The sequence below is a fragment of the Suillus bovinus genome, assembly GCF_016758785.1.
Source record: "Suillus bovinus strain UH-Sbo-P2 chromosome Unknown EDB93scaffold_61, whole genome shotgun sequence".
Lineage (NCBI taxonomy): Eukaryota > Fungi > Basidiomycota > Agaricomycetes > Boletales > Suillaceae > Suillus > Suillus bovinus.
Window position 1 is genome coordinate 58,151 of NW_024542117.1, and position 20,217 is coordinate 78,367.

At 47.8% G+C, this 20,217-nt stretch overlaps 6 protein-coding genes and 2 non-coding genes across 8 annotated transcripts; 5 read left to right on the forward strand and 3 right to left on the reverse strand.

Moving 5' to 3' along the window:
• The first annotated feature begins 3,795 nt into the window (after window positions 1-3,795).
• EDB93DRAFT_1166888 (SecY subunit domain-containing protein) lies at window positions 3,796-5,621 on the forward strand. Its single transcript, XM_041450218.1, has 6 exons — window positions 3,796-3,844; window positions 3,902-3,969; window positions 4,036-4,315; window positions 4,368-4,990; window positions 5,042-5,429; window positions 5,495-5,621. Exons 1-6 carry the CDS (start codon window positions 3,835-3,837, stop codon window positions 5,557-5,559), a joined length of 1,434 nt encoding a protein of 477 aa, XP_041304409.1. The 5' UTR covers window positions 3,796-3,834; the 3' UTR covers window positions 5,560-5,621.
• A 505-nt stretch (window positions 5,622-6,126) lies between these two features.
• On the forward strand, window positions 6,127-6,200 carry EDB93DRAFT_t90. Its single transcript has one exon. It is a non-coding gene; the product is annotated as a tRNA-Ile (tRNA).
• A 36-nt stretch (window positions 6,201-6,236) lies between these two features.
• EDB93DRAFT_1166891 (WD40-repeat-containing domain protein) lies at window positions 6,237-8,359 on the reverse strand. The gene is made up of 5 exons (XM_041450219.1): window positions 7,756-8,359; window positions 7,229-7,706; window positions 6,953-7,178; window positions 6,759-6,898; window positions 6,237-6,705 (listed from the first exon to the last, which is right to left on the reverse strand). The coding sequence occupies exons 1-5, from the start codon at window positions 8,348-8,350 to the stop codon at window positions 6,321-6,323; spliced, it is 1,824 nt and encodes a 607-aa protein (XP_041304410.1). The 5' UTR covers window positions 8,351-8,359; the 3' UTR covers window positions 6,237-6,320.
• A 25-nt stretch (window positions 8,360-8,384) lies between these two features.
• On the forward strand, window positions 8,385-10,457 carry EDB93DRAFT_1166893 (uncharacterized protein). The gene is made up of 7 exons (XM_041450220.1): window positions 8,385-8,501; window positions 8,554-8,699; window positions 8,753-9,206; window positions 9,257-9,509; window positions 9,563-9,646; window positions 9,698-9,959; window positions 10,019-10,457. Exons 1-7 carry the CDS (start codon window positions 8,431-8,433, stop codon window positions 10,378-10,380), a joined length of 1,632 nt encoding a protein of 543 aa, XP_041304411.1. The 5' UTR covers window positions 8,385-8,430; the 3' UTR covers window positions 10,381-10,457.
• Window positions 10,458-10,660: 203 nt separating this feature from the next.
• EDB93DRAFT_t91 lies at window positions 10,661-10,734 on the reverse strand. The gene has a single exon. It is a non-coding gene; the product is annotated as a tRNA-Ile (tRNA).
• Window positions 10,735-10,831: 97 nt separating this feature from the next.
• EDB93DRAFT_1166897 (DNA polymerase delta, subunit 4-domain-containing protein) lies at window positions 10,832-12,138 on the forward strand. Its single transcript, XM_041450221.1, has 5 exons — window positions 10,832-11,289; window positions 11,347-11,398; window positions 11,456-11,543; window positions 11,594-11,695; window positions 11,762-12,138. Exons 1-4 carry the CDS (start codon window positions 10,845-10,847, stop codon window positions 11,669-11,671), a joined length of 663 nt encoding a protein of 220 aa, XP_041304412.1. The 5' UTR covers window positions 10,832-10,844; the 3' UTR covers window positions 11,672-11,695; window positions 11,762-12,138.
• A 1,103-nt stretch (window positions 12,139-13,241) lies between these two features.
• Window positions 13,242-16,263, forward strand: EDB93DRAFT_758606 (FAD binding domain-containing protein). The gene is made up of 16 exons (XM_041457351.1): window positions 13,242-13,397; window positions 13,451-13,738; window positions 13,787-13,850; window positions 13,900-13,953; window positions 14,022-14,057; window positions 14,111-14,164; window positions 14,218-14,449; window positions 14,513-14,569; window positions 14,622-14,836; window positions 14,886-14,958; window positions 15,011-15,097; window positions 15,152-15,193; window positions 15,245-15,300; window positions 15,350-15,477; window positions 15,531-15,950; window positions 16,003-16,263. Exons 2-16 carry the CDS (start codon window positions 13,614-13,616, stop codon window positions 16,187-16,189), a joined length of 1,830 nt encoding a protein of 609 aa, XP_041304413.1. The 5' UTR covers window positions 13,242-13,397; window positions 13,451-13,613; the 3' UTR covers window positions 16,190-16,263.
• Window positions 16,264-17,202: 939 nt separating this feature from the next.
• Window positions 17,203-19,968, reverse strand: EDB93DRAFT_1302019 (FAD binding domain-containing protein; the record flags this gene model as incomplete). Its single annotated transcript, XM_041454698.1, has 16 exons — window positions 17,203-17,546; window positions 17,600-18,016; window positions 18,068-18,195; window positions 18,244-18,299; window positions 18,350-18,391; window positions 18,442-18,528; window positions 18,586-18,658; window positions 18,710-18,924; window positions 18,981-19,037; window positions 19,095-19,176; window positions 19,229-19,378; window positions 19,435-19,488; window positions 19,541-19,576; window positions 19,631-19,684; window positions 19,736-19,799; window positions 19,856-19,968. The coding sequence occupies 16 exons, from the start codon at window positions 19,966-19,968 to the stop codon at window positions 17,342-17,344; spliced, it is 1,833 nt and encodes a 610-aa protein (XP_041304414.1). The 3' UTR covers window positions 17,203-17,341.
• Window positions 19,969-20,217: the final 249 nt, after the last annotated feature.

The window sequence follows — 20,217 nt, forward strand, 5'->3', positions numbered from 1 at the left end:
CACAATGTCCTCCGCTCCATCAGTTGGGCCTTGTGCTTGTGTTTGGATTGATTGTGTTTGAGATGCTTGTGCCCCTGGTGGCTGACCTGATTGCATTGAATTGCCAGCCTCGTTGCCGTTCGTGCGTTGCATAGCTGCGGCTGCTTCGGCTTCGGTTTCAGGGACAATGCCATATCTCTGTGTTATGTTTTAATGGGATAAAAAGAGAGCAAAGGCAAGCCACCCACATTTTCATCTTGAGCCAGAGGCACATCGACGGTGCGGCTTGACTTTCTTATGGGAAGTAAGTTGAAATTCCGATGTCTGGATTGGCGAGGGGATGGTGGGAGCGTATCTCTAGGTTTTGCACTGGACTGGAGGGAACCAAACCAACTGCGCCAATGAGGAAAAGATGGACTCGGAGGCGAAGCTGCGCGATTTGAACCATTGCCGAAGAAATCATTGCCCTGTATCAAAGCCAAATTAGCAGAAGTTGAGGAATGAAAAAATCTGAAAAAATTCTACTAACATATTTCGCCGAGCCTCTGGTATTGGGCTGTTGTTTGAAATAGAGAATGGACGTTAAGAATGTAGCGAAACATATGAGAAAATACGAGTTCCTCACGATTGGTTGCCGCACAACTCTCGGTTGGACTGGATGTCCCTAGCAAAAAGTGAGATGTAGTGCGAAAGAGCCGCCGAGATGACTTGCCTTGAGCTCTGTATCCACACCCTAAATCGCCAAAAACCATTAACTAGGCAGGAAAATCAAGCAAGAAAACACATACATACCACAACTTTGAGTGCCGCCTCTAGGTTCCATACATAGATTTTTTTGTCTACTCCAGCACTGGCAATGTATTTTCCATCTGGAGACACGGCAACAGCGAGGACTTTGTCATCGTGCAAGAGTGGATCTTTGACTGCTTGATTGGTCTTGAGATCCCAGATGCGAATGGAGTAGTCATACGATGCGCTAACAATGTAGCTTTCGTCGGGAGTAAGACAGAGGGATACGACGGCAATGGTGTGACCACGAAAAACAGCGAGTTCCTGTCCATCGATCGCCCGCCATTTTCGGATGGTACAATCGGCTGACCCGGAGAATATATGTGCGCCGTCCTTGGACCAATACAATGACATCACCCAGTTGTCAAGTCCCTTGATCTCGATAAGCAGCTTGCCGTCCTTTGACCACACCCGGATCACCATATCCGAGCCGCCACTTGCAAATTTGTCGCCTTGTGGAGCATATTTGACGGCTTCAACCCATCCATGACTGGTCTCCATAGGTGATGCTATTTGTCGACCAGTATCCGGGTTCCAGCGTCGTATGGTGCCATCTTTCAGATCCACTTGCTATCTCCAGCGCATTGCGAGACCAATCAAGGCACCTCACTGCAGCATCATGCCCCTCCCATGGATCCCCAATCATCCTTGCCCTCCTTTATATCCCACAACCGCAGTCTGCCATCTGAACTTCCGCATACGATCATCGTTTCGTCCGGGGAGACTGCCATTGAGGCTATCACTCTCCCATCGCTATTCAACGGCTTTCCTACTGGCTCTCCATCTCTTTTCCACTGACGAATCGAACTATCATCAGACGCGCTCACTATATCGCCACTGGTACACAAGTAGGCAAGGCTCCATATGCATTTAGAGTGACCCTCGATGACGCACTCCGGCTTCAAGCTTCCTGCTGGACGTTCTGGCTTGGGTTTCTTCCACGATGTGGTCCGAGTATTGTGGTTGACGAAGTAGGACCGACCCAGTGGTGAGATGTGCCTATTCGCATCCGGGAACAACGAGATATCCAGGATAATCTATGTTCAACAGTGAGTTCGTCGCTCCTTGTTGCAATCTCATCCCTTCACCTAGTCGCACTCCCGGTAAAGGTCGGTTCCATGAGGACCATCGGAGCGTGTGCTCTTGATATTGTGTTTCACCATCCGACGTAATCTTAAACTGATTGCCAGTTAGGAGGAAGCGCCTTCATTCCCGCCTGCTTCTAATTGAGTAAGCTAGTGGGCATCACGACGGAGCTGCTCACCTTCCCAAAGTGCATCCTGACGGTGCTGTGCACCATATGGTGGTGGATTCTTCACGCTCGTCCCATATATCGGTGAGTGCATGAGCGCTTCTCCCCTTCTCGTCGACGTGCTTGACTCGGCCTCTTCGTGTGGCATGACCTTGATCGATAAAGGATGTCGGGTTGTACGAACGCACTGGACAGTGAAACACTGCGCAAAGTCAAGAATGGAGAAGCAAAGATACGAGGTGAAGGTGAGAAAGAGACCTGTTATTTGGGTCAGTTTTGCATGCTGTGGTTGCAGGCGCCTTGCTACACTGCATGTTAGGGCTGTGTCACCATGGGATCAAGTACTTTCCACGGTCTGGTTCTCAGGCACTTCAATGTACATTGGTCTGTTATGTACGTCTCGTCAGCGACTGGACTAATATTGCTGTGACCAACATCCCTGGGCGTTGATACAGTCAGTATCTGGAGTCTAGTTCTGTACCGTCCTGTCACGACACCACAAACCAGGCTGCCCATATGTACACAGTCTAGACACTGATGTATGGGAGAGGTCTGATTGAGTGTTTGTCATGCATTTCCATCTCGCGATCTAAAAGACTTAATTGAGATTACCTCAGTACTTATTGACGCGGTGCACAGAATCATAAGCTTTTTAGAGAGTCGAGACGTGGTTCTGCTTACATGTTAAGTCTGTTTAGTATGCAATCACAGTAGTGCCCAAACCAAAATCTTCGCGTCTTAGTGAGCATATCATTGTTTGGACGTTCTGGCACTCACCGTTCAACATTCAACATTGAAGTCGAAGTCACATTCAGGTGGACACAACCGAGTGTTACGATCGGACCGACCATCGCACCTGATATGGGGAAGTCAGCAGGATAGTCTCGACTCGCGAACACTAGTCAATTATAGTCTGACGCGTATACCCAGAAGATGACATACCGCCTAGTAGTACGTAACTTCATATTGCATGGCTGATTCCATACCGATAACGCAAACGAAAAAAATCAATAGGAAAAGAAAGAATCTGTTAACATCAAGGACATAAATTTTTGTCCATGACACATTTAATACGGTTATCCATGAGTGACACCACAGCTTAGGTGGACTCTCCAACTATTGCTGAGGAGAGCGTGTTGACAAAACAGTCGACGCATATCGAGCGCTAGGCGAGTAGGGAGTTTCGAAAGAAATGTCACACTATCAAAAACATGCCTGATCTGCCGCAAGGACATTAAAAAACAGTGATCAATCTCCACAGCTTAGACGATGTACCTGTGATGGTGCTGAACGTGCGAGATGCAGATAAGAGCCTCGTCCATCCATCAGAGTCCTCAACGCGATTGGACAAGACCACTTCGGTAGCGGTGGAAGTCCTGTTGCCTTGTTGAGTATTTGGCTGGCACACACGTAGCTGGACTTTTGGCCCTGAGAACAATTGTCCTACTGATGATGTCTGTTTATTTTGCCTGTGTAATTGACTGAGTAAGTATTCTATGGAACGTTGGACCACTGATGATAAAAGTGAGAGAGAACTGGCCAGAGACAGCCTTTGTTTGGCAAGCCGTCCGAGGTCACGACGCCCGAAAGTCTGCGTAGCTTAAAGCAGGCGAGAGAAAACAACATTCTATATAATGAATTGTAAATTGAAGGTGGTGTTGAAACTGGCGCGGGGTGTATGTATCAGGATTTGGTTCCATGTCACGTATTTGTGACTGTTTGTCATGTGCCACGTAAGGAGTTTCGGTTTGCATTAAGTCCCGCAAAATCACAAACTTCTTCTTCACTTGTCCGCTCCTGGACTTCAAGCTACGATGAGCGGTTGTAAGCCTCAAACAGAAAGTCTATTATTCGACTGGTACTGACTATAGGTGCATACAGTTCGGTTTTTGAACCTCGTCCGACCATTCCTTCCACTCCTGCCAGAGGTTTCTTCGCCTGATCGCAAAGTACGTGCTGTGCATGCATTTGTAGGTTATGATACGCAAAACTCACCAGCTTCTTTCGTTTTCAAGGTTCCTTTCAACCAAAAGCTGCTATGGACCGCCGTTACACTCCTCATTTTCTTGGTCTGCTCTCAAGTACCATTATATGGCATCATGTCTTCAGATTCGTCTGATCCTCTTTATTGGATGCGTGTCATCCTCGCTTCCAACCGTGGAACACTCATGGAGCTCGGTATAAGCCCTATTGTCACATCCGGAATGATCATGCAACTATTGGCTGGCGCAAATTTAATTGAGGTCGACTTCAGCTTGAAGGAAGACCGGGCACTGTTTAGCGGTGCACAAAAATGTACGTGTCACTCGGTCGCTTTCCGAACCTTACTGACAGATGCTTGTTTCAGTATTTGCTTTGATCATTTCACTCGGTCATGCTACCGTATACGTCTTGACAGGTCTTTACGGGCAACCACGTGATCTTGGTGCTGGTGTTTGCCTTCTGCTCATCATTCAGCTTGTCGCTGCTGCCCTCATCGTTATTCTCCTTGACGAGCTCCTCCAGAAGGGTTACGGTCTCGGGTCCGGTATCTCCCTTTTCATTGCGACCAACATCTGCGAATCCATCATCTGGAAGGCCTTCTCACCTACAACTGTTAACACCGGTCGTGGCCCTGAGTTTGAAGGTGCAATCGTCGCACTTTTCCACTTGCTCTTCACGTGGAATGACAAGGGACGTGCTCTCCGCGAGGCGTTCTGGCGTGATAGACTCCCAAACATTATGAACCTCCTTGCGACTGTCATCGTGTTTGCCGCTGTCATCTATATGCAAGGCTTCCGCATTGAGATCCCCGTCAAGAGCAACAGATTCCGTGGTCAGCGCGGCAGTTATCCCGTCAAGTTGTTCTATACTAGCAACATGCCCATCATGCTCCAGAGCGCACTTGTATCAAACGTGTTCATTGTGTCGCAAATGCTCGCAACGCGCTTTCCCTCCAATATCTTGGTCAAGATTCTCGGCGTCTGGGAGGTTGGTTATCCATGATTTATGGTTTTAATAGGCACTAAAAGTATATCGCAGCCTCTAGAAGACTCTCCCCAACTTCGCGCCATAGGTGGGCTCGCATACTACATGTCACCCCCACACACCATCAAAGAAGTTTTCCTGGACCCCATACACACATTCCTTTACATCACATTCGTAGTTTCTGCTTGTGCACTCTTCTCAAAAACTTGGATCGAGGTGTCTGGTAGTGGTCCACGCGAAATCGCAAAACAGCTCAAGGACCAACAAATGGTCATGGCTGGTCATCGTGAGGGTTCGATGTACAAGGAACTGAAGCGCGTTATCCCTACCGCTGCTGCATTCGGAGGCGCTATTCTTGGCTTGCTTTCTGTTGCCGCTGATCTCATGGGCGCTATCGGAAGTGGAACGGGAATTCTGATGGCTGTCACAATCATCTACAGCTGTGAGTACTTCTGTCCTCCCCAAAAAAGAACATTTGCACTGACTGACGTATGCCTTGCGTTTTAGACTGGGAGATTGGTATCAAGGAGAGTGGGGGATCTGAAATGGCAGCGCTGAGCGACCTCATGTAAATACTGGAAGTGTAGCCGTTGTTGAGTCTCTATTGGAATACATGGACCTGATTCAAAACCTCGCTCATGATGTTCATTGTCGCGACGACAAAAGTGAGCCCTCGACTGCTTACTCCATCACTGGAACAAGCTGTACATCCAACACAACCTGCTGCTGGCAAGAAGTTTGGGAAGACCAACTGAAACAAAGGAAAAGGTGATCGCGAATGCGAATAGGGAAGTGACAGATATATTTTGATTGCGGCTTCACAAGCTTGATACAAAATGCTCCAGCCTTTCTCAAGCCAGCACGTGACACCAGTGTGAGTTCAAATCCATCGTGGTGCAAATTTGCTAGGGGAAGCCCCTTCGCCTTAGTAGTAGTGTGTGAGTTCGTGCGCTTGACAGCAAACGCCAAAGTGCCTTGTTTGAAGGCCGGAGCACTATTATTTCGTGAGCTTGTTCTCTTCGTGGAGGACATTGTTGGATTTGGTTCGAATTTAAGAATAGTTCACAGGGGGGGGAGTTGACGTTTTAGGATTCAAAATCCTGACTCGACATATACGTTGGGCCTACCGGTTTACCAACGGCCGACTAGCTCAGTTGGTTAGAGCGTCGTGCTAATAACGCGAAGGTCTTGGGTTCGATCCCCACGTTGGCCATAACTTTTTGGTCGTCGACCAAACTAAAACCAAAACTGAAACCAATATTATAATTAATTCCTAGTGGTAATGATCCACACAATTACACCATCGTACATCATTTCTACATCGAATAATAAATCATCGTTCCTTCGGCTTAAAAGTCCAAATCTCCATAACAGTCTTCCCTGCCCTCTTACACATAACCGCACACACTCCCTTCTTATAAAGCACCTTCCACACGCTCTCACACCGCTCACTCAGATCGCGCACCCAAACCCCGGTCTGCGTCTCAAACACCCGTATGCGGCCGTCGTTTCCGCCCGTGATGAGGAAGTTGGCATCGAATTGGAGAGAGGTGACGCTGCTGTCATGTGCAGCGAGACGTTGCAGGGCAGTGAATGAGCGAAGAGAAAAGGTGATGACTCGGCCATCGGAGCCGCCTGTGGCGAGGAGGTTGGTGGAGGTGCTGAGTTGAAGTTGGCAGACTAGGGCAGTGTGGCCTGTGAGTTGGGCAATACAGTTTCTGTTGTGGATGAATGGGTGAATATGAGAGTGTTAAGAAGGGAGGGGACATACCCTGTGGTTGCATCCCATACTCTGACGACGGTGTCCATGCCCCCTGAAGCGACGAAGTTGCCATCGATTGCAATGGAGTATATTTGATGGCTGTGGCCTCGGAGGACTCGTATGCATTCACCTGTGTCGACGTCCCATATCTATAAATTATCAAAATTGAATCATGTCCACAACGCTCTGGAAATAAGACTGACTCGACACGTAGTGTCGTAACTACCACTGACGACCTTGTTCCCACATACATCGAGACATCTCACGCTCGCGCTGTGGCCGTGAAGTACACGGAGCATGACCCCCTTTTGGATGTTCCATACACGGAGAGTAGAGTCTCGAGAACCTGTCACTGCGATCGGACGGTTGTGTAGTACCCGGGCGCACCTGACAGTGGCAGTATGCCCGCGAAGAACGTAAATGCAGTGTCTAAGCGCCCATAAGCACATAGCCAGAACCAGACGAACGCAGGAACATACCCAGATGTGGCATCCCAAACGCGAAGCGTCTTGTCGCAGCTAGCACTGACAATGATAGAGTTTGGCTGGCCCCATCCTTCGCTTATACAGCAAATATCGCTCGGCTTAGCAGAGTCGTCTCCGATGCTCGCTGGGGATCGCATTCGCCTGCGCCTGTCAATGCCGAGTGCTGTTTTCAGGGCTGCGGGTACCACTGGATCATCTGCGTCGTCTGGGTATCCATCTTCATCCATGTCTCCGCGACCCCAATGGCCCCCGCGGCAGACGAGATGGACTGCCCATACGCCTAGTTCATGACCCATGAGTGTTCGGCTGAGTACGCCTGTAATTGCGCTGAATAGATGGATCTTTGAGTTTGCTAGGCCGACGACTACCCATTCTGTGTCAAGGGCTACGGATGTGACTACACCACTATCTGGTGTTGGGATTGGCATGCGGTGAGCGCGGAGAATATTACCGCCCTTTCTCAGATTGAGCACTTGGTAATTTAATTAGTAAGGACACGCGTGTGGTATGGAGCGACGTACTTGTACCATAAGCACGCCTAAAATATTGCTGATGAGAAAATTGAGTTCTAGGATGTAAAAGATTGTCTGAGAAGTATGGACCCCAGTGGGACACGGAAGTAAGTTCTTGGCGTTTGAGTCGATCTCGTGCTGTTAGCCACGAGTCTATTGAGCTTGAAGCGAATTTGTCGATCTCGTCCAAAGATTCGTCATCTTGGAATAGACTGGTAGCAGATTTGTCTTCTGTATCTGCTCTGAAGCTATATGTATCGCATAAGACCTTCCAGAGCCAGTCATCCGCGACCAGGTCGTGCCAGCGTTTAGAGACTTGACTTGCGCGTGCGAGAGTGCATGGGTCGTCAACATAAGATAGGATATGGAGTGCGAGTTCTGCTGGTAGTTCTGTCAGGACATCACGTTTGAGCATGGGCGTGATTGTTTGGGAGAGGAAGCGTAGTTCTGCTGGGGAACATTCATGGAGTATTGATATGAGGTATTGTTTACGTGAGGCGGGACCTAACAGAGTTGAGAATTCGGATGAAGGATTGTACTGGGGTATCGGACGAGGTGAAGGAGCTGGCGTTGGTGGTGATACTATTGGCATGTTAGTGATCATGGTCAAGACATGGACTTGACACGTGACTTAATACTCTCTCGACCTTATTCAAATTTTCCTTGTAACAAGTCAAGACAACTATGACCAAGAAGAAGACTCAAGCGAAGAAAAAGCAGGCTCAGGCTGCTGCTGCTAATGCAAATGGCGCAAAGTATGATCAATGAATTCAATTCATTCATTTGCAGTTGACCATCCTTGATTAGCAACAATCCACCTCCTACCGAGCCTAGGCCTCCTTCACCCTCCGTCCCCAAGGGCCCTTCTGCAGATGACGTAAAAGAGCAAGGTAATGTAGCCTTCAAAGCAAAACAATATACAGAAGCTATCGAACTATATACCAAAGCTATCGGTAAAATAATAACATCTCCTTCTTTCGCAACTCATAGAAATATCCTCTCCCAGATATCAAGCCAACAGAACCATCATATCTCACTAATCGTGCAGCCTCTTACATGGCCTTAAAGCGTTTTCGTCCCGCACTATCAGACTGCCAACAAGCAGCCACACTTCAATCCTTAGAACCATCATCAAAGACTCTCATCCGTCTCGCACGATGTCAATTCGCACTCGGTTTATCGGAGCCTGCATTGACAACACTACGCTCTGTCCTCGATCTCGAACCTACAAATATTGCTGCTGCACAACTGAAAGACAAAGTCCTCGAACTAGAAGCTCACTTGCGTACCTTTGAGTCTTCCCGTACACGCAAGGAATTGGGCATGGCACGCCTCGCATTAGATAAATGTCTACAAAGCATCGAAGCTGAGGGCGGCGAGATACCAACTCAGTGGCGGCTATGGAAAGTCGAACTCGAACTCTCTAGAGGGAACTGGGATGCTGCCAACATTGCTGCAAAGTGAGTCTGACCCTACCACCATAGATCTCTTGACATTGACAGTCTTTCAGCGATGCTCTTCGATTAGAACCCAACTCCCCAGAAGTACTCACACTCCGTGGTCTCGTGCTCTTTCTCAGTGGTAAGCTATCCCAAGCACTACAACACGTGGCTTCGGCGCTTCGCCTCGATCCTGGACACGAGCCTGCCCACCGCCTGCGCAAGCGCGTAAAAGATGTAGAACGTCTCAAGGAAGAAGGAAACACTGCCTTCAAGGGTAGCAGACTTCAAGACGCAATCGCACGATATACAGAAGCGCTCGATGTATGTCCCTCCTCACTCCGATAACTCATGCTCATACTCATACTCCATTTCAGCGAATAGGCGAAATCGAAGAAGAGGGCAAAGGCGGACAGATCCGCGCTACCCTTCTCTCAAATCGCGCTACGACGCTCGTAAAGGTACATCCTGTGCAACGCCTCACTCGTATCACATTCTCACATCATTCTCAGCTTGATAAATACGAAGAAGCACTCCTAGACACAGAAGCCTCTCTTGCACTCTACTCCACCTCCTTCAAAGCCCTCCGCACACGCGCACGCATTAATCTCCATCTCGAGAGATACGATGCTGCAATCGCTGATTTCAGAGCGTCGATGGAACAAGCAGAGTTTGAGGGTGTAGACGCTGATGTTAGGGCGTTGAGGAGCGAACTTAAGAAAGCGGAGGCTGCACTTAAGAGGAGTAAGACGAAGGATTATTATAATATTCTCGGTACGTCCCCTCTTTTCAAGAAGGAGAAATAGGTGTTGATGTGACCGTGCACCTCTCAGGCATCGCGAGAGACTGCACCGAACTCGAGATCAAAAAAGCATATAGACGCGAAAGCCTCAAACACCACCCAGACAAAGGAGGCGACGAAGAGAAATTCAAACTGGTAGTAGAAGCGCACGCAGTCCTCAGCGACCCTCAACGTCGGGAACGCTATGACATGGGCGAAGACGAGGATGGACAAACGGAGGGTGGGATGGGCGGTGCTGGAGCGTTCAATACGGCTGATCTGGCCGAGATATTTAGTCAGTTTCAGGGTGGATTCAGTGGAGGGCCGTTTGGCGGCGCAGGAGGGGGAGGGTTTAGTGGAGGGCAAGGGACCAGCTTCCATTTTCATTCGGGGAGGCAGCATGACTTTCATTGAGTGGCTCAATCATATGAAAATTATTTTCGTGCTTGTGTTGGATTTGGTCGGATCTAAATTTGAGATATATCGCACTAGCAGAGTTCCGCGGGGACCAGCTTGAACTTCGGATTTCTGAGGCAAAAACATCGTTTGAGCTGTGACACTTCAATTTGGTCAAGGGTACTAGGCCTCTCGTACCCAAACAGATCATTTATTATGATAAACCGGGCTTGAGCTTGAGGACTCCATTGAATCTGCGTTGCTGACCTGGCGGTGTTCAAATGAGGGACAAAAATTATGGCCAACGTGGGGATCGAACCCAAGACCTTCGCGTTATTAGCACGACGCTCTAACCAACTGAGCTAGTCGGCCGTTGGTGAACCGGTAGGCCCAACGTATATGTCGAGTCAGGATTTTGAATCCTAAAACGTCAACTGCGGCCCCCCCTGTGAACTATTCTTAAATTCGAACCAAATCCAACAATGTCATCCACGAAGAGAACAAGCTCACGAAATAATAGTGCTCCGGCTCTCAAACAAGGCACTTTGGCGTTTGCTGTCAAGCGCACGAACTCACACACTACTACTAAGGCGAAGGGGCTTCCCCTAGCACAACGGTCATCGCCTTTGATTGAAAAGCATGCAGCTGAAGATGCAACAGACTTGGAGGTAAACAACGAACAGTACAGTGACGCCGTCGTGCTGGAAATATCTTCGGAAGAGGAGTATTCACCAGCTACTGTGAAACTAAGTGGAGCTCCTAAACCCACGAGAGCATCGATATCCGGTTCCGCCAAGAGGCTAAAGGATGACCGGGACCCTCCTGCTGTCAAACCCGTGAACGAACAGCCAACATTAGATGTTTCGGCGAAGGTCTACCGCAAACATTATGGGTACGTGCGAGAAAAGATGGGCCACCTTGAACCGAGTGAGCCATATGCGTTTCTTGATCTTTCACAAGGTTAAAGCGGCAGCATATGTTTAGTTCATGCCGAAGGACAGAATAAAATCCATCAGATACTCCGCGTATTTGACATGTATGCAAATTTCTGACATCTGATAAGGAATTTGATCGATGTTTGAGCTTCTTCTAGGTCCTACGAGTACGGTCCGTGTGTTGGCATGTCACGTCTTGAGCGTTGGGAGAGAGCCGCTTCGTTCGGTCTCAACCCACCTGATGAGGTATGTACACGCGCACCATGACGCTGCAACACGAACCCACTCGTGATCAGGTCCAGCATATTCTCCTGACTGAAGAAGGAGTCGAAAAAGATGAATATTCCCAATGTATTCTCTATGGAGAAGTGTAGTTGGGACCCTTGTTCCACTTCGATGTAGGTACCTACGTGTTTACCCCATCGGGCTCATCCGATGACTGGCTCATGGCTTTCCCCGTATAGCCTAGACTTTCCTACCGCGTTATCTCCGATGGAGTTTTGGGGGTTTTGTCGGATTATCTATGCGCGCCGCGACAAGCCTGTCACACCGACAATTTTCACTGCTCTGTCACTCTCGAAGAAGGTTGTTGTGTGTGCTAAAGCACTTGTACTGATCACTTGTTATGTTGTCATTCCTTATGCCATCTGGATGATTGATCTCACGGAAGGATCTCGAACTCGAACATCATTTGATGTCAAGTCCAATCTCTCATCAAATGTGTTGTACTTATAAAAGGAACGGTCTGGAGCCTGGGCGGTCTTAGCTGCCTATAAGAATGATGTTTCTATTCGCAGGATGATATGTAATCCAAAATCTGATAATGAAATCAGAAAGTTTATCCGGAAAGTATTCCTGAAGTTATGCAAACCAGCATGATGATGATCGTGAGAGCCCTCGCAAGAGCGTAGGCTGTGGCGATGAGCCAGCAAAGGGATCTTCCAAACGGGAGTTCAGGCAATAGTACTGCCAGTGCGTTTAAGCGTTTAGTCATCACGAGAGTGATGTCGTGTGGTCACATGAAGATCACATGTCTCGAGAAAATCTATATTTCGATTCTTGGCACTTAGTGTCAACTTCAAATTTGTGTCGTACAACAACTTGAGGCTTTTATCTCAATGTGGCAAGAATTGCACATGCACTCCTACTGGACGTTGGTCAAGCTCTCTCACCCGCTCGAAAGTCGAAAACTATCAATGCTTCCCTTTCGCTAAATTAGCTCGAATACTAAATTGTCAAGGAGACTTCTGCACACATGTACTCATCTAGGTGAGTTCTCAGAGAACTTTCAATATCTCTAGAATTTGACGCGGCTGCCGGCAATCGCAGCTAGTCCTTGTGACTCAATCTACCAGTAGGCGGCTGGAAGTGCTCGGGCCCTTCGAGTTGCAGTGGCATCTTTATCAAGAAAGAGATAATGCACCAGCAGAAGACTATTGATGTGCCAAAAAAAACCTATTGCATGCGGCTAAACTCACCACATGCATTCTACGTTCAATCTTGTGCACATGGACCATACACTTCTGTGAGAATATCACATAGTCTCGCTGAAGCCAGGTCTCGCTATTTTCTAATCCCTCGGTTTGTTCATGGCCTGTCACTAGGTCGGCCGGGTGGGTAATTGACTAGCATGTTGGTGAGGACTTGGTCGTGAAAAACCGGAGCAGCGAGGGCATCACCCAAAATTCAGTTGAAGATTTTTTTGCCAGATCGACCAGCTCCTTTACTCGTTCCTAGTAAAAGCTCAGCGACTGACTACATCGCAGCTACCTGCCTCTGCGGGACGCAAGCTCCGCTCTCAAGTGCCCGTCTAAATCATTATGAACGACTACACGTTTAGGGAACCCTTCAATAGACCTGTCTCCGAGTTACGGGTGCATTGCCATGTGCAGGAGACAGAAATTTGATCGCTAACGTACTCTTATCAGACAATTCGCAAACCGAGATTCCAGTATGAACGGGAAGATAGGCTCATATATATATCCTGCTTCCCGCCATTTGCAATTATCTGCTCTCACAAACTCTGGACATTTGAGGCTATGGTGACCTACAGTTGCATTTTAATTTCCGGGCCTTCGGTATCTCGTTCAGATAACTTCGGTGGGTGTGGGTGGAGTCTCAATTTACGCAAATAGCTGACTTGGCACTATTAGCTAGTGACACTACAATCATGCTCAATTATTGTGCACTTTCCCGTGGGCCATGGAGGTCCGGGCGCCAGCATTCTTCTGTTAAGGACATGAATTCCCGCACTTGCACTCCCCGTATAAAGACGCTCTACATTTCAATATTTCCTCCGTTGTAGATTCACTTTCAATGCCTGTCCCCGTCGTACCCCGCTCTGAAGTCGATGTTCTCGTTATTGGGGCTGGCCCTGCTGGCCTCATGTGTGCGAACGCTCTGGCAAATGCAAAAGTAAATGTTCGGATCGTTGAAAAAAGGTACGGGTGTTGTCTGCTAGCCTTCTTGCTTACCTGAACTTCTGCTAGGGCTGTTGGAGTAACTGCCGGTCAGGCTGATGGAGTTGCACCTCGTACTATTGAAGTTTTCCAGGTGAGATCACTTCTTTACTCGATGCCGACTGACTAAGGCTCCATAACAGAGCTATGGCATTGCAGAGCGCCTCATGAAGGAATCTGTCCAAGTCCACCAAGCGGTATGTCCTTCAACAGGGGCTGGCAGTCCTTCAACAAGGACTTGCCGACTGAATTAATTTTTTCCCAGGCCTTCTATGACCCTTCCTCGTCCGGCGGTATCAAAGTTCGTAAATTTTCATGATTAACGATGAATATTCAGTGAATGTTGTCCATCAGCTTACCAGCCGAACACCGGATGTAATAGCTCCGTCTGCAAGATACCCATTCGAGGTGTGCTCATTATTTGTGAAAAATCACATAACTTGAAGCTGAACGAAATGAAGTGTGCACTTCATCAAGGAGCCATTCAAGCCATTTTTATGGATTCCATGAGAGCGCTCGGTGTCGAGGTTGAGTGGTCAACGATACCAACTTCGATAGAGATCTCCAAGGACGAAAATGAGTTGATGGATCCTGCATCGCATCCTGTTCGCGTCGTGCTCCAAAGACTAGACGTTCCTGAGGGTCAACCACAAGAAGAGATCGTCCATGCTAAATATGTTGTTGGAACTGATGGTGCGTTCCGGGCTCCGAAGATGTCCATCATTCATCTGGGCAACCTGATCATTACCCCTATAGGCGCTCACTCATGGGTCCGCAAACAATTCGATATTTCCATGGATGGCGAACAATCTGGTGAGTTTCTATATCGGTCAGAGCTCCCAGTCAGCTCAATCTCGATTGATAGAGTTCATCTGGGGTGTCATGGACATGGTGCCTGATACCGACTTCCCGGATGTTAGGAATAAGTGCCTTGTGCATTCCAACAATGGCTCGGTTCTTCTCGTACCTCGAGAACAAGATCGCCTGCGCGTATACGTGCAACTAGAGAACAAAGATATTATCAATCCAGCAACAGGTAGAGTAGATAAGGAGAGAATGGGTCCAGATGAGATGCTTGAAGTAAGCTATTTCCGTTTAATGGACCAACGATCATCAATATCCTCTTTAGGTTGCCCGAAAATCGCTTAGCCCTTACAAACTTAGCCCGACGACTGGGTTCTTGTGGTGGACACTATATATCAGTACGTATCTGACCCACCTGCCTTGAAATGTTTGTTTGACACTTCCCTTAAGTTGGGCAACGAGTGGCCTCAAGATTTTCCATTGAAAACAGAGTTCTTATCGCCGGCGATGCTTGCCATACACACTCTCCGAAAGCAGGCAAGTGTCATAAATCTAGCCCTTCCCCATCGGTCTGCTTACAATGTAATTCAGGTCAAGGAATGAACGCAAGTATTAACGATGCACACAATCTAGGTGTGTTTTCTGTTTCCTGCAGCATCTGTCGAAGCTAAAGGGCTTTCATAGCTTGGAAAATTGCCTTAGTGGTTCGTGGTTGGGCAGATCCGTCACTTTTGTCAACAGTAGGTTCTTGCACCATCATATGACTACGGGCTTACCGATCGCCATTAGTACGAATCGGAGCGCCGTAAGTTCGCGTTGGACCTCATCGCATTTGATAAAATGTACTCCACCCTTTTTTCTGGGAAGCCCTTGACCGAGGAGAACAGTCATGGGGTTGCGCCCGAACAGTTCATGGAGTGAGATCATACTACCAAAAGTGTTGCCTTGTTACTGATTCGGTGGGTTGTAGGATATTCAAACAGTTTGGAGCCTTCACCAGTGGCATTGGGGTGCATTATGGCCCTTCGGTTGCAATACTCGACAGAAACCAAGGGCTGGCTAGTGGTCTAGCGATCGGCGAACGTTTCCCTCCATATAAATTCATCCGCGCTGCAGACGCAGGGCCCGTTGAGATCCAGGACCTTCTTCCGGCGGACTTCCGCTTCAAATTGCTCGTTTTTACTGGTGACTTCAGTGACCCACTTCAACAAGCGAGGGTCAAGTCGATGGTTGCTATCATGCAGAAACCCGAGAGCTTCCTAAACCGTTACTTGACTCCTAGCAAGGGCTCTGAGAACCCACGATTTGACATCATCACAATCAGCAAGGGTCGGAAAGAAGGATTTAATTTCTTGCAGTTCCCAACGCTTCTTCGCTCTCATTGGTCCAAGTGAGTATCTAATTTATGATATGTGTGGGGGTATTGATAAGGGCCTTCTTAGGGTGTTTATCGATGACATTGATGTCACAGGTAGCTTCGGGGGGAAGGGTTACTCATATTATGGAGTAGGTCACGAGGGTGCACTGATTGCTGTTCGCCCCGATGGCTATGTTGGAGCTATCGCGCCCCTGGATGGTGTTGAAGAGCTTGACGCATATTTCGCGTCTTTCATGAAGACTGCTGCTTAGTTTCCACGACGAGTTTGCTTCGGATGTTGCCCCAAAAATAAAATGTTCTCTATTTTTTTTTTAACTTATCACAGGTCCTCTGTACTATCATACAGTCAATATCAGATGCATTTACAAACATGGTACTTTTAGTTTGGAATCTACACGTCACCTCAATGATGCAAATATCGTTGCGAGGACGCTTGAACCTGTTACCCCAAGTGTAAGCTTCCGACGCTCATGTGAGCGAGCTTGTAGGGAAGGAACTTTTTTGTCTTGCGAAATTTGATTTTCACAAATATCATCATCTTCTTCCTCATGGTCATGAACTTAGTTGTCCATTATTTTTTATTTATTTGGTTTACATAATTGATGTACAGACGACGAAGTTCTTCCGAGTCATATGTAAAATCCAATATATATAATTTGTTCGTCTCAAATTTCTATCTCTTCTACCTCATCTATAACCTGAGATCTACTGCCAGCTATCCACCTCTTTATTAACGATATCCAATCATTGGACTGACAACTCGAAGGTGCACAGTTACGTGTCTGACCATACTAGTACACTTATCCACACCCTGCAGCCACAAGGATATTCCTGCTCGCGCCCGTGAAGAATGACCTGCCGAGCTAGCTTCGGACCCGGGAATGCTGGATGTTCGGTGACGAAAGAATAAAAGGATATCCAGTGATTTGTTTCAGGATCTCGAAATTTGGAACAAGGTTTGCTTCATTTGCAGTCGAGGTTTACCGATATTGACAGTTTTCGTGCGTGCATGGTTGTGAGAAAATGGAGTGGACATGAAAAATGACTTTTTTTGACCCTCGGTAGACTTGGACTTTGGTTGTGCCATTGCTTCTCCCATTGAGGTTTGGGGAGTCACTGAAGGTGAGGTCATCATTAAAAGCAAGCCTATCTAAAAATTAGTTGACTATCTCTTGCAGCGCGGTGTTGGAGTCGCCATGTTTACGGAGTCCAACTTTTTTTGCATTTGCCAACTTGATGGTCCAAAGCCCATGGACATAAAACTAAGTACACAACTCAATCATTATAATTGATGAGCTGACTTGCTTCCGCTTATAGACTCTATTGGCAATATATGCTACAACGATATGTATGAAATGAGATCCGAATCGCCTTCAAGGAACGTGACGTTGAGATGCAAGGCATTACGCCTCCGGGTTCAAGGTTTTTCCTATCAGGAAAGAACCGAAGTACTTATCCACGCTTTCTAACGCCGTGGATGGTGCGACCATACCGACGTAACCGTCAGGCCGAACAACTACTAGCGTTATTTCTTTCTCATCGATACCGAATCTTGGATATGCGCCTCCACCCAAGCGGCCTGTCACATCCGTGTCATCGATCAAGACTCTGCATGATCACATGTTGGTATCCGTGAGACAGAAGAAAGTACGACAACTCACTGAGACCAGTGTGTCCTGAACGTTGGAGGAAGATCGAGGAAATTTACATCATCCTTGTGACCAGCAGCTATTGAAATAATGTCGAACATCGACTGTGCCTTGCCCTGGGCTTGGTAGTCGTACTTTTGTAGGAAACTTGTGGGGAGTTGCAATTCCTCAGCGAGCCCTCGAACCCTCGTGAGCTGCTCCGATGTCAAAAGGCCAACGAAGAACAGAAGCTTGAAGCGGGTGTCTGCGGGAAGCATGTCCTGGATCTCAACAGGACGAGCGTCCGCTGCACGAACAAACATTTGGGGCAGCATCCGCTGGCCAATAATGAGGTTTGGCGCGCAGCCTTGATGAATAGTTTCGACAATCGCTGAAGGCATGTAATGGACACCGATACCACTGCTGAAGCCGCCAGAAGCCTGGAAAGCCCTGAAAAGCGTAATCCAGACACTACTGTGAAACGCCATTGAGATAACTCACCTCAAGAATTCTTCATGGCTAACACCATCCTCGTTTTCCGACGTCCTCGGTTTGCCAGAAAATAGAGTGGAGAACTCGCGATCGAAATTTATGAGATCTTGGGCATATTTCTGGCGCTCAAGCTCGTACTGAGAGGTGGTAAGTCATTGACACGAACAAATGATACGCGAACGTACGGTCTTCAAAAGCGAAATATCCGCTCTACCCCGCAGGACTTGTGCCAGCTTCCACGCTGTTTGCAGACTAAGAAATCCACTTTATCTGAAATAGGAAAATCCCTACCAAGGTTATGGGTATCGTTCATGCTCGCATTCATGCCCTGCCCTGCAACACAATTAGACACGTTGATCTTCTTGGATCATCGCATCACTCACCTGCTTTCGGAGAATGCGTGTGGCAAGCGTCACCAGCGATGAAGACGCGCTCATGTTTAGAGAACTTAGAAGCTACACGTTGACCGACTGGAATGACAACTGTTCAACTTCACAATCCCAAAGATGGCAGTGTAATGCCCTTACTGATGTAAATTGAACACCAGTCCACTTTTTTTGGTTCGTTGATTATGTATGGGTAGAATGTTTTGCGAGCAGTCTGTTCAGAAAGGTATTAGTCGTCCTTTAAGGCAATCGAGTTGGTACATACGTTGATGAGGTTCTCAGCGGTCACCTTTTGCTTGTCGATTCTTCCCGTTTCAGGATCCATGACGTCCTTGTCCAGCATCTGCAGGTAGAACCGGACTTTGTCTCCTTCACGGGGTATAATCATACATGAGCCATTACTGGAGTGGATTGCGGAACGGTTGCGAATGTCTGGGAAGTTGGTGTCTGGAATAAAGTCGATCACACCCCATATGTAATCTGAAATGAGCATCGCATATTAGAATATCTCGTATCAAATGAACATCCAAATCGACCTGTTTGTTCTCCATCCATCGTAAAACCCAAGGTTTTCCGAACCCACGAGTGTGCACCTGAGCAGCGGGCACCATCAGTTCTACAAGAGCATTTCAAGATGTTGTATGTCTCACCATCCGCACCGAGAACGAACTTTGCATGGACGATTTCCTGTTCTGGAGTACTGTCTGAAGGGCCTATGTGGTCCAAGACCACCTGTGCCAATGTGTCAAAAGTAACGTCTTGTTGGAATTAGAATCTTGAGCACCTTCGCAGGGTATGAGGATGGATCCAGAAGTTCTTCGGGATCTTGTGAAATTTCTAGGGAAGAAGGTACGATCGGACGGTCGACTGATATTCCTTGGGACTTCAAGGACTCGAGGAACACTGCTTCAATTGATGCTTGCGAGATCGTGATCTGCCCGACAGTAGGAATCAGATCATGATTCATGAGCCGAATAATGCAACACACACCTTGAAGGGAAAACGGGCCGTTGGAGCTGTCACGTCTGGAGCCCGGCCAGTGCGCTACGGAGCATTTGTTTGAACAAATAGAGAACAGAGCGGTCAAGAAACATACTTCGATGCCGCCATTTGGGCCAGGGTTGTAAAAGGCCTACACAATTATTACTATGCAGAAATCGAGCCAGGTAGAAGTTCTGAGACTTACACAGAGATGCATCTGGGCACCTTCCTTCAACAAAGGCTCTGCTAAACCATAACTCTGGAAGAATTGGATATATCGCTCCTTTTACATTAAAGTTGGGGGACATACTTGAAGAACTTCGATCGTCCTAGGCTGTATGCCATCCGCTTGCCCGGCGGCCACGCCAACCGGCCTGGGTTGATGTGTGAGTCATCGCATCTCTACTCCTCCAGACTCTAAACAACGGACCTGTTGTCGATGATTCTAAAGTCCACTCCAGCACCGGCCAATGCATTGGCACACATAAGCCCCGAGGGACCCGCACCGATGATAAGCACATCAACTCGACTTTCCTTGACCATGACGATAGGGATATAGGAATGATTTGATATTCGTGCGTTGGGATGAAGGCTTTATATATATACTGTATTACGCGTGGTCCGTTAACGAAAGACCCGCCCAAATCTCATGGCTATTCGCTTCGAAAGCTGTGCCAGTGGCAGCTGTGAGATCTATGGTATTCGATACTTATAAATGGTACGATAACAACCAGACCCGAGCAAGATTATATGGCCTGACTCGAAGAGCCGTTTAAGTATAATTAAATAACC